Below are 12,641 nucleotides of genomic sequence, written 5' to 3' on the forward strand. Positions count from 1 at the left end.
ATGCTAATTATATTAGCATTATGTAGGGGTCATGACTTTTTTCATCATGTTCTTTTATTTAATTGGTTCGTTCATTCATTGAGGAATACAGGTTAATCAGAGTGGCCTTTACACTCATGGTTTTATGTCTCACACCTTGGAATATTAAATGAAAAAATGCACACCCTTTAAAACGGAGGAAGGAGGGAGAATGAACATTAACCTTACGACTCACTGCAACCCCTCAACTATATTTCTCTTCACGTATAATCTGTGTTTGATAGAGATTGAAAGGCTGCTCTGACCTTTGACATTACTACAAATTAAAAAGGGAAGGGATTTTTATAGATTGTGATGTTTGTTATTTGGTCATGAGTGTTGCCACACTGCAGATGTTTGAACTGTTAGTTTGCAGAAGAAGCTGACTCATTCCTCACTCCTTTATCCCTCAATTTGTTGGTTGACATTAAACAAACTCCAAAGTCTTTAGGGCACTTGACATTTTAAAAGTTAAAAATTTTAAAATCGAAGGGATGCTGTACTACAAGGCAAGGGAGTCACTCCCAATAAAACCATCCTCTGAATTATGAATGAACCTTTGATTTAATAAGCTGTGATGCATTAACAGATGATTGTGGAGGTGTGTTTTTGGGAAATCTGCCTGATCAAAGCAAGAGAAGAGGCTTTTGGGACAGGAATTCCAAACTGTTTATTCTGAGCAGACAGGGGAAAAAGATCACAATATTTCATGGGGTACCAATGGCTCTGTGTAAATTTATGGACATTTACTTTGAAGCTGAATCTCTGCTCCTGCTGAGCTCTGAGCGTTGCCATCACACCTTTATCCAGTGATGAATTAATAATGCCAATTAATAACCAAGACTGAAATGAACAATAAAACTCTCTCGCTCTCTACCAGAGGTAGGCACTGCCCGATGTTTCCCACAGTTCCTTCAGTCTGGAGCTAATTTTAAAAGACTTCCCTCCAGGCCGGCTTTCATGCCTGCTGCAGTGTGCTGGTTCAGATTTACATCAACGCTGGCGATTGGGGACACTCCTCTGATCTGCACCATCAAACTGTGTACACACATCATAAACACGGCATTTGAAAAAGTCCAGAGCAACGACAGTGGATTCAGGAGGTATATATCACCTTATAGTGGCATCGGTGGAATAATAGAGCTTCCTGGATGGCTTCCATCCCACTTAAACAGCTCCTATAAAACCCCAGAGGGATGCTGGAGATCCCAGGAGGATAGCCTCCATTGAAATGTGAGAAATGAGCTCTTTTTTGATTCAGAGAATAATCATATAGGTTCTTTTTCGAGCTATTGGTTTTCATCCGTCTTTATGAACACACCTCAAAACATCCTGTAAGGAGCTATAAGGTGTCTGGAGGTCACAGTCTGGAGGAAATGCTCTGATTTTTAAAGTTAGAAGCTCAAAGATGTCCTGTGATGCCCTCCTTAAGGAAACCAGGTAATGATTTTGTTAATAATAAAGTGTATATTTTCTGTACTGCAACAGTAGATGGTTGTGTCTGCAGGCCACTTCAATATGAAGTTTTCTCATAAATTTTCAGAATAAATTTTTTATGAGGAATATATTTTTCTTTTGATATGTAGTTGAATATCAGGCTGATGAAAAGCACCTCAAGTACCAAAAAGAATGATTAGAGTGAATGAGTAGGCTCAAAATAGATGACAGAAAAAATGATGGGTGTCATTGCAGATAATACCTAAAAGAGAAACAGGCTTCTGGACTGGTGGATGTTGTCAGAAGAAGAATAGAGGGCGGCTTGGGGGTGGAGATCGGGATGCTCGGAGCCGCAGAGCAGGTCCGTGCGTCCACTGCACAGTGGGCAGGTGCCGCGGACCCAAGGTGGTTTTGATTTAGAGACTGAGCTCATCATCATGCCAGAAGCTCCAAAGGCACAGGCCAGGTGCAGGTGGGTAGAGGTCGGTAGTGGGGGGTAGCTGAGCACACACACACACACACACACACACATGCATACAGTGGATGGGGAGCTATTAATTGCTATGCAACATATCTGTTATAGGAGCACTTGTGGGATACTGGCAGTTCAAAGAGTCGGAAGTGTGGCTGCAGTTCAATCAAACCACAAAGTGGAGGGGGCCTGGCCCCTGACCAAAGACAGATTGGTGCGAGGTATGTCATTAATTAGATGTTCTTCTGCTGTCAGTGCTCCTTTTGTTTCGGCCTCCGTGGCTGCACGTTTACAGCATCGGCTACTCTTAGTTCTCGGATACTATGTGAGGACCCACGAGCAGAAATAAGGGCGTTCCTGTGTTACCACAACCCCCTTTCCCCCCAGCCGGGACTGACAAACCGCCACCTGTTCTCATTTTGTCTCCTGAACCACTGGAGAAGGCCAAACACCGAGGTAATCTACGATGGATGCAAGATTCTATTCAAAACAATACCCTTGTCATCGCCACCTGTTTACACCCCCACCCACGCACGCACACACACCTCCCTCCACCGCAGCCAGAGCGGCAAACACAAACCCAGGCAGGCTGCTGTTGGGGGGGCAGTTGTTTCTGTCACAGGGGCAAAGGAGGAGAAGACGGGCGTACTCTGTGCTATATGATGCCCCCCCCCCCCCCCGAGTCCCAGATGTCACTTGTTTTAATGACATAATAATGACCGTGTTGTGACTCCCCTTGGCCCCTCAGTCTGGATGATCTGCACACACTCACGAATACAAACATACCCCCCACCCCCCATATTATTATTCAAACCTTGCATGTCTCCTAGTTTATTGCTGGCTTGAGCAGATAAATTAAAGGTGATAACAGATTTTATTCAGGATTGTGAAAGACAGGATTAGACCCTGAGAAAATCCTTCAATCTGAAACTATTTTCCAGGCATTTCAATTATCCTTAATTTCCAGAAATGTGTTCTGAGTTTGAAGTCTGATAGTTTGTAACTAACCCATTAACTAACAGAGAAGATAAAAAGGCTAATTCTGTCTCAAATTCAGCATATAAACAACTCAGAATATGAAGCAGGCATGACCCTCACAAAATCATTTACATGACAAATGATCAGTCAAATGTGATGCTTCTCTGCCACTGACACCCCGGAGCTCAGGCCATCTGGATCAGCCACTTCCTCGTGATGAACCAGGGCTGCATCTAGGAGAATCCTTCACTGAAAGAGTGACTGAGGCAGGGTGGGCTGGAGCAACTCTGTCCCCGTGCTGTGCACGTTGTTTTGCCAAACTTGAGCTTGACAAAGGGGGGGCCGGATGAAAGTTGGTTCGATCTGGTGGGTCGACTTCATCAAATTCACAGCTCATGTGAAGAATGATCCCGATGAATTCCGTGATGAGCTCTCCATTCAGAGACATAGGCCGTCCCCTCTAACAAGGCTAACTTGGGCTCAGAGGCCTCTAATGCATGATGGATAGGGAAGGAGTGGATCTTCGTGGCGGATGCCGCCGCTGGCAGCAGATCACAGGCATTAACAGAGACCAACCTTTCATTTATGAGCTGAAAGACATCTGCTGCCAGCAGGTACCCTCGACTTTATCATCACCGGCTGGATCTACCCATGTTTTCCTGGCATGAAAATTTAAAGCGATATACACACATACGTACGTACGTAGGCTGGCTAGTTTGAGCTGTCTACATCATCTCCTTCTGCAGGTGAAAAATGGCTGCTTCGTGCGGTGCACCAGATGGCAGGAATGGGTCATCAATCTGAGGCGCAAGACGTGTGATGGATGGCTTCCCCAGAGTAAACCACACCTAGCAGAGCTTTGCCTGCAAATTAGCATCAAGATTGTGCACTAAAACCATCCAACTTAATTCATTTACAGGTGCAATGCATCATGAGGAAAAAAAACAACCAGAAGGTAAATTAGGCAGTGTTTATGTGGCTACTATGTTGTATTAAGGCTATGATTCGTGGCTTCTCATCCTTTACATCAACAGATTTCTTGCTTGAGGTTTCTTCCTGTTAAAAGAGAATTTTTCCTGCCACTGTTGCTTGCTCAGTGGTTGGGACCTGGGTCAATTCTGAACGTAACAGACTCTTTATAAGCTGAGTTCAAGACATCTGCTGCATCAAAAGTCAAAGATCACAGCAGCTTCAGAGGCCACTGCTACCTCATGGGTTGGGATTTACCTCAAATGTATTGCTTAATATAATCATTTCAACATATCCAACTGCCTATCCGTTGTGGCCTCAACTGCATAAGTTTAAGCTTTTCTCTGTTTACTTTCTTCGACACCTCCCTCCTGTGGGAGGCGGCCCAGCGAGCAGACTGACAAATGCAGAAAGACCATACCGGCGTGTCACATCATAACAAGGTGCACTTAGCGAGCACAGCCCGCTCCCGCAGAATTTTGAATACAAAAGCAGTGCAGGGGGAAGAAAAGTGCGATTCAAAGTGGAGAGGAGGCCTTTCATGGTGGAGGTGGCTCTGTGCAGCAGGTGACCGGCGCTGAAAGAGATGAATAAATCATTTCAATGGAGGGGGCAGGGGAAACAGTTGCCTGGAGAGGAGCGGCAGTTAACAAAGTCCATCGGCTCAGCGTTATGTAGATGGTGTTACAATCCAAATCTGATGTTTTTACTCTGCTGCCCCCCCCCCAATGCAAGGATTCACACTCAGCGTGTTGTCCAACGGGGAAAGTGTCCCGAGCCGTGCTTTATTATTTAAAGACTGGAATAACAGAACTGAGATCATGAAACACCCAAAGAGCTTTAGAATATAATTTTTTTTATTTATAATTTATAATTGGCAGATACAAAAAACTCTTAAACTGTATCCAAAGTGTGCAATAAAATCACTTGATTTTTTTTTTCCCAAAAGAAAAAAATACAAAAACAAAACAAAATGAAAACATCTACTTTGGAGAAGTGAAAAACCAATGTAAACTGGAGTCAACTGGTAATTCTACAGAGACTATTCAGTACTAATGTTCTCTTAACCGACTAGTTAGTTAACAAATTGCAAATCTGCTTTTGCGCTCCCTAGATGACAACCGGAGTCGTGACGTGTGCACACTTCAACATTGGTGACGTTCTACTCCGCCAATGTTAAACACAAGAAAGGCAATCATATCCAGAAGCAGCACAAATGTGTCCAATGCATTACATGGTTTTTACTGTACCACTATTCTGTGAGAGGGCAAACTGTAAAAGGAGGGGAGCATTTCCCCAAAAAACCAACCCAGTGTTGTAAACAATGACCTTCATTCACCAGGATGTAGAAACTGAAAGGTTGGAGCTTGTTAAGTGCTAAACAGCTGCTGCTAGCTCAAAATGCTCCAGCAGAAAACAAGTGGCAACCTCCGGCTTCAAAAGAAACACTGTGATTTGTTCCTGCTTGTCAAAGTCTGATGCAAATTAAAAATAAAAACGCAAGAAAAAAAACTGTATTAAAATAACAAACTTCACATTTCAACTGAAACTTTTAAAAAACACCATTTGTGGATCCGAGCATGTTGAGGGAGGTTTTAAGTGCAAAATGTGAGTTTTTAGACGATCGTGGCGCTTTCCGAGAACGGATTTAAAAAAAAAAAAAAAAAAAAAATTCTTCGGGTGAGCTTACATTCTTCTTGTACAGCTCCATCCCCCAGACGGTGGACGACACACCAAATCTCACATTTCTGAAAGGAAAAACACTTGATTTCCTGGACATGGTCTGTCCAGACAATGTTTGCAACTAAAAAAAAAAGCCCCTCAAAATCCAATAACAGCCCTCGACGTAGCCAACCGTGCTACTCCAATCTCATACAATTCAAATGTTTTAAATGCAAAGTCCTTAAACATGCAACGCCATCCAGCGTTTCTATCTAATCTGCTAGACTCACGGTTAAATTCCTCAAACACCAACATTTCCAGCTAACTAAAACTAGACCTAAGCTAACAACCTACCGAATGGGGACGGGGACGGGGATGGGGACTCTCCCCCCCCTCCCCCCAAAATACTAGTTTTAAGGACACCATCAGAAAAAGTTGCGCATCCACAATGTGAAAAAACAATTCCCTGTCAAAGTATCCAAATAAAGCACTTCTGAAACCTACCATGTGCTATTCCCTTTACTCTGACACGAGCCACCAATTAAACAATCTCTGCTGAAATTCAGCGCTGAGGGGACGACGCAAATGAGGTAAAACTGCCGTTTTTCTATGAAATTTCAGATGGTTTCTGTGTGCTGCAAACCTGGCAATACCCAAACTCACGAGCCAAGTTATTTTCCTCATTTACGCTCGTCGACAGTACTAAAAAGCCATCCTTCTGTATTCAGGTCAACTGACCAGAGGTCTGTTGTTCAATTACACGCTAACTGATGGTAACTTACACACCACCTATAGGTAAACACATTAAATCGTAAAACAGTCCTCTGATATATGCTTAGACAGCCTGGCTACTCCACTGTGCCGTAAAGACTTCACTACATGCAGATACGAGGGTCATGGAGCTACAAAATTTTAGCCGCGGTGCAGACTCGACATTCCTAATGCAGAAAGATTCACTTTCAGCAACAACAAGGTTTTTACAAAGTGATAACATTATTCACCTCATAACAGCATATTTAAATCCAGCATTGTCAGTACCTTGAGGCTAGCACGTTTGGAAACGCGCTACAGGCAGCCACTTGATTTAAGGCTACTTGATCGGGTCAGACTTGGCAGACCGGAGAGTTCCGAACATCTCTTGGAACAAATACGGATCTATTAGACTTTGAGTGTTTTTGTTAGCAGCCAAATTAGTGTAATTATGCGCTGAATAAATGTTAACAATACTCGTTGCATAGGATGAATGCAAAACATTCTCAGTCGCTGTCTGACAATAAAACGAAGAGCAAAAGCTGATCAAAACTAGTTGGTCTGCTTATAAACATCAGCATAGCAGTAAGCTGCTGCCTTCTTAAATATAACACTCGTTAGATTAAAAACTAATTCATGAAGGAGTTTCAACTCATTAAAATCCAAGCCATTTGAGATTAGTGTCTGCAACTAAAACAACCTGGGTTATGTTTTTGCAGTAGATTATGTGCTGGTCTGTGTTTATGGAACTGGCAGGAATGGTGGATTTAACAGTGACAGTGGCCCGGACACAAAATAAGACCCCCCCCCCAGAGCAGAACATCCCAAAACTGTGGTCATCTGTAAACCTCGTCTGACCCTCCGAGACCAACACAAAAAGTGCAAATTGCTCCCACTGTCCTGTCTGCGACTTCAGTAGTGCTTCTCCTGCAGATAATCTTTCATTTTGTTAGGTAGCGGCAGTTTCTGGATCAGGTCTATCCTGGTGTACTGTCTGATGACGAAGCGGCAGAGGTACTGGAGGGAGCGCACTTGCATAAACCTAGATACCGGGTTGGTGAGTCTCACCGGGTAGGTTGCAGAGCCTGGTAAGCGGGACCTGGAGTAACAAAAGGCCCCGTACTCGGAGTCTTTGATAGAATGTTCGATCAAGTCCACGATGGACGTGTGTCCCTCCACATCCGGCTGCTCGTAGAAGCTGAAGCGTCCGTTTGAGTGCTCGATTCGCGTGTGCAGGGTCTTGCTCTGCGACCTGAAGCTCAGGCTGAGCAGATACCTGTCGTCTGAACTGTCTCTGACCAGGAACGAACCGTCGGCCAGGTTGACCAGCTTCTCCTCGGCCTCCCAGCGTGTGATTGGGCCCCAGTACCAGCCCTGCCTCGCCAGCTTCTTCAACTCTTCCGTCAGGCTGGTGACCACCATGGGCCCGCTGCTCTGAACCGAGTCGTACACCCGGCTGACCCCAGGGGCCGAGTTGGGGTCAAAGTTGAGGTGGTGCCTCACCCTCTCAGCTACTTGGCTGTCCGATGAGCTGAACCCTGAAAAAGTCCTCGGGATGTGTCCGTTACTCATCATGGGGGGCAGGAGGGGAGAGAGGGGAGGCGGGACGTCCACTGTGCAGCTTTGGAGCATCACGCCAGCAGAACCAATGAGGAGACTATTAACTGAGGTTTCCATGAAGAGATCCGGAGGCAGCCCACCCACCAATTCGTGCTCCTCCTGTCCCTGATCTGTGTGGAGAGAAGTGTCGTCTGCTTCAGTCACCACCTCCATAGGAGAGGAGCTGTCCAGACAAAAGGAGTGGGACCCCTCTGGGTACATTCCCTCATCTAAAGGCATTGTGTATTGGATGTAGTCCTGGGGTGTCAAGCCCAGTACCACAGGCACGTCACTGTCATCAATGTTTAAATGTAAATCACCATTTTGCGGTTGCTGGAGATTCTTTAGGGATTCCGCTTGGTCCTGAAAGAGCCCTTCCATCTGGAAATCGTGAAAGTCTCTCCGAACGCCCTTTAAATTGGGACTTGGGCTGGGAGAGTGGACCATGGCGTTGACTTTGATGCAGGCTTCTTCTGAACTGACCGACCGCAGTGGCCAAGGAGAGGGGCTGTAATGGTGACTCTGGATGGATGCAGATCTCAGGGGTCTCTGGGCCTTCACCTCACTGAAGCTGATGGGCACGGATGAGGATGAAAAGGTGTCTTCATCGTCCGCTGAGCCAATAGCAGAGGAGCTGCTTTTCACTTTGGCCTTTGGCTTGGCAGACAGCCTTCTTTTTAGCGATCCCATCAGGCCCTCACTCTTCGACCGGCCCTTGTGGCCTCCTTTCTCCTCCTCAGCAGCAAGGTCACAACCAGAGATCTCTTTGGTGTAACAGCCTCCAAAAAGTGACTCATCTTTCGAAAACTCGGAGGTCACAGACGCCTGCTGGAGCATGACAAAGTCACCCTCCTCCTTGCCCTTTATGCTGAGGGACTTGCGGATGGTCTTAAGGCTTATCTTCTTCATTCTGGCAGGCCCTCCAAAGGGGGGGGCATGGGATGGTGCTCCTGGTACCCTGATGAAAGTGCTATCCACTCAGTCCTCTCATCAGGCCACACAAAACAAGTCATGCATACAGTGGAGCCATTATTCCCTGCACAAACAAAATGGTTACGATCAATGGTGACATTTTTTGTCAGATTAATAGAGACAGTAACTATGTTGCTTTGCAGACTCAGACTGTTCCTTAAGCATGTGCCACCAACAGCAGCAACCTTACATGGGAAGCACATACAACTAACTGCAATCTGATTACTCACCATTATAAGCAGAATTTTGTGACTCGGATGGGCCCAGTTCCACCTCTCATTTGGTGCTGTGAAGTTGAAAAACAGTCAGCTTAAACAAAAGCACGCTGCCTGATTGCTGTGATATGTGATGAGAAATCTGTAGAATCTGCACATCGAAACAGCTTAAACAAAGATCATGGGTATTAAGAGATCAGATGTTTACATAGCTTGTCCTGACCTGCCAAGGCCTAGTCTTCGGGCAGGACCCCACGCTCTTAGCCTAGCTTCTAAGTAGTTGAAACATAATGTCCTCACTCTTAAATGTGCACAAAACGTTAAAGTATTTTAAAGCTGGTGTTCACAAACTAATTATCACGTTCAAGATACTTGCATGCTAACAATGTTAGCTACCATTCAGTTATTTTGATAGCATATCGATTAGTTCCAAGGTAAACGTGTAATGGATAAGCTTAAAAAACACGCACAAAAATGCTAAAACTAAATCAAAGTCCTCTTGCGAGACCCGACAAAATTGACCCACATGTGATAATTCAATCATGTTCAACACGCACAGGAAAGATTCGCACCCTAATGCTAACGATAGCTTGGCTAATGTTAGCTTGCTACTCAAGTCAAAAAGCTAGCTAGGCAAACATTTAGAGCCAAAGAGAATTTTACCATCAAGTTCCCTTTACATTGCAGAACAAAGCACGAATGTTCTTTTACAGCTCCTTGTATTCGGCTCCACGCTAGACGTACATGGTGATGTCGGCGATGATATTAAAACAGGGAGACATCTTTCTGGGAGGTTGGCTAACACTTGCACGCTAACGGCCTCCTCCTTTCTTTCTTTGTTGCCTGTTGAATTATGGCAGCAGCGTCAGACGGAGCGAATCCAACACACACTCAGCGGCTCCGATCTTCCTAGTTTGTTTTGTTTGTTTGTTTGTTTGTTTTTTCACACCCATCAAACAAGACAAATATCCCAGATCATGAATATTTTAACTACAACAAAACAAATCTGGGATATAGTTTTATATCATGGGTGCACTCATGAGTTAGATTTCTTTTTGGGATGTCATTGATCATCTTGGCAAAATGTGCAAATGAGCATAATATATATGCTCAATAATTATGATATTTTTTATATATATATAAAATATAAAACTGGGATATTTGTCTAGTTTGATGGGTGTGGGAAAAAAAACCAAAGATTGGATGTGTGTGAGTGTGTTTATATATGTCAGCACATATACACATACAGAGAGAGAGAGATATTGATTATTTAAGTTATTAGACAAGTTATCCTTTCATTTTCAAGTATTTTTTTAATATTTAAAACCTTATGTGAATACAGTAACTTAGTAATATGAGATGACTTTAGATCAATAGATTTCTCCTGAACACTGCTGAAAAATACCCAAACTTGTTTGTATATAACTTGCTCTGTATTCCAGAAACGTCCACTAGGTATTTTCATAATTTGACACAGCAACTAAAGTTTGAACTCTGAAATGATACATTGGTTTCCTAATTAGTGTCAGCATTGTTTTAGTAGATGGTGTTTACCAGCATCAGGCTAATTTGGTCCACATCCTGCATGTTACATTGTTTTTTCCACGCTGTCAAGTGCATGGCAGTCCTTTGCCAACCTGCTTAGGGCAGTTGTGTGTAGACAGGCACTATGCAAAGACTCTAATTACCAGCCCCTATTAGGCTTGATCAGGCTGCCTCTGCTTGATGTGTTGGAGTGGGGTGGGGGTGTTGGTGAGATGTGGGCTTACAGCTCATAGCACCAAGGACACATTAGAGCAAGGGTGCAACAGTTTTGACAAAGTAAATTAGGCCAGGCAAGAAAACTTTGGTTTGATATTTGTAACCAGACAAATATCCAGGCTACCTTGTTGTGCTAGGATTGTTGTATTAGCAGGCTGGTTAACAGGAATTATGAGTCTTATAGGACCATAAATTTTGCATGGTGTTGTGAAGGCTGACTGATGAATCTTGTGCTTCAGGATCAATTTTTCAAAATTCATTTATGTACCATTTAATCGACTAACATGGAGCAGGCATTGTTGCAAATTAGCTGCCTGATTTGTTTTGCTGTTGCCTCCGAGTGCTGTAACTGGACCCAATGGGGGCTTGTTGGCTTGGGCAGATGGTGGGTGGGGGTGAGACCCACCCTTATATACTCGATGCTTTCAGTGGAGTGGAAGACCTCAAACAGCAGGTGTGTCAAACAGTGACGGGCCGGGAGGACCACTCAGGTTCTGCCTCTGAATAGCAAACACAGTACCTCAAATTTGCAGAATTTCACAGTTTCACAGAAAGAAAATGTCTGATCAATATTATGAAAATCAAGGGATGTTGTTTTTCTTGCAATAATAAGACATATTAGAACCATGTAAAAAAAACAACAACGTGTGGGCCTGAAAATGGGCCCCTGAGGAACACCACCGGTCAAAGTTTGTTTTTTTAAATCACAATATCCATGTTTGCCGTTCATTGAGAAACAAACACAGGATTCAATGATTTGTGCTGAATCACTGTGGTTCAGTTTGTGTCATGTTTTAGGTGGAAATCTGAGATGATGCTGTGTCAACAGTAAAACTGGCAAAAAAAGGGGTTTAAATTGTGATTATTTTAACCCATTCAGGAAGCTTGGGATGTTGCATTTGAGGCACTTTGCAAAATTTGTAAAATGACTGTGTTTGAAAACAGGAAAAAGGATAGACATACAAAACAATTTGAAAGGGGCTCAATAATTATATGCTTTTACAGTTACATCTCTGATCTGTAGAGAAATAAGAAAAAACAACAACTAAATGTTTAGCTTTCCATAAGAAATTTGTCATTCAGCCCAAGATAAAAGAGGCTGCATAAGAGTAAAATTACTTTGAAGGGTTAATAAAACAGGAAAGCTCAAGTTGAATCTCATTTAAGGGTGAACAGTGGAATTTTCAGTATGAAGCCAAATTAATTAGGCTGAATTCCCACCCAACAATTAAAAGCTGTGTGGTTGTATTATTATATTAAATCATCATTTGCAAATTTTGTTAATTATCACACTGCCCGCCAATGATTCACGCGCCACATCTCAAGTGGGAGCTGCTGTTCAAATGGATTAACACTGCTTTCACGTATGTGTTCAGAGGCAATGCACAGCATTGTTTTAAAAAAACCATGCATCATGTAAAACAGGGCTGCTGCATAAAATTTGTCCCAAAAATCATTTTACGACAGAAACATGTTTGAAAGGACCGATCCTTGGGAGGCACTTATTGTCAGTTTGGATTTAACAAAAAATATATACATTTGCTCGTTTACATTCTATTATTATTATTATTATTATTATTATATTATTATTATTATTATTATTATTATTATTATTATTATTATTATCATTATCATTATTATTATTATTATTATATATTATTATTATTATTATTATTATTGATAATAATAATAATTTTACAAACGTAAGTAAATGACTGGGGACATTATCTTTCTTCACACTCTTGTGGGGCAGTTTTCCGACCCAGTTTATGACCCTGAACGCCTCCTGCTCCTCGACAGGAAGTGGA

The 12,641-nt window shown here is 43.1% G+C and overlaps 1 protein-coding gene and 1 long non-coding RNA gene across 2 annotated transcripts; both read right to left on the bottom strand.

The window, feature by feature from the left end:
• Positions 1–663: 663 nt before the first annotated feature.
• LOC130513895 (uncharacterized) lies at positions 664–2,456 on the bottom strand. The gene is made up of 2 exons (XR_008946857.1): positions 1,718–2,456; positions 664–1,056 (listed from the first exon to the last, which is right to left on the bottom strand). It is a non-coding gene; the product is annotated as an uncharacterized LOC130513895 (long non-coding RNA).
• Positions 2,457–4,713: 2,257 nt separating this feature from the next.
• Positions 4,714–9,940, bottom strand: LOC130513894 (suppressor of cytokine signaling 6). The gene is made up of 3 exons (XM_057013156.1): positions 9,736–9,940; positions 9,088–9,143; positions 4,714–8,921 (listed from the first exon to the last, which is right to left on the bottom strand). Exon 3 carries the CDS (start codon positions 8,792–8,794, stop codon positions 7,199–7,201), a length of 1,596 nt encoding a protein of 531 aa, XP_056869136.1. The 5' UTR covers positions 8,795–8,921; positions 9,088–9,143; positions 9,736–9,940; the 3' UTR covers positions 4,714–7,198.
• Between the last annotated feature and the right edge of the window lie 2,701 nt (positions 9,941–12,641).

This window comes from Takifugu flavidus, chromosome 17 (assembly GCF_003711565.1).
Source record: "Takifugu flavidus isolate HTHZ2018 chromosome 17, ASM371156v2, whole genome shotgun sequence".
NCBI classification, from domain to species: Eukaryota; Metazoa; Chordata; class Actinopteri; order Tetraodontiformes; family Tetraodontidae; genus Takifugu; species Takifugu flavidus.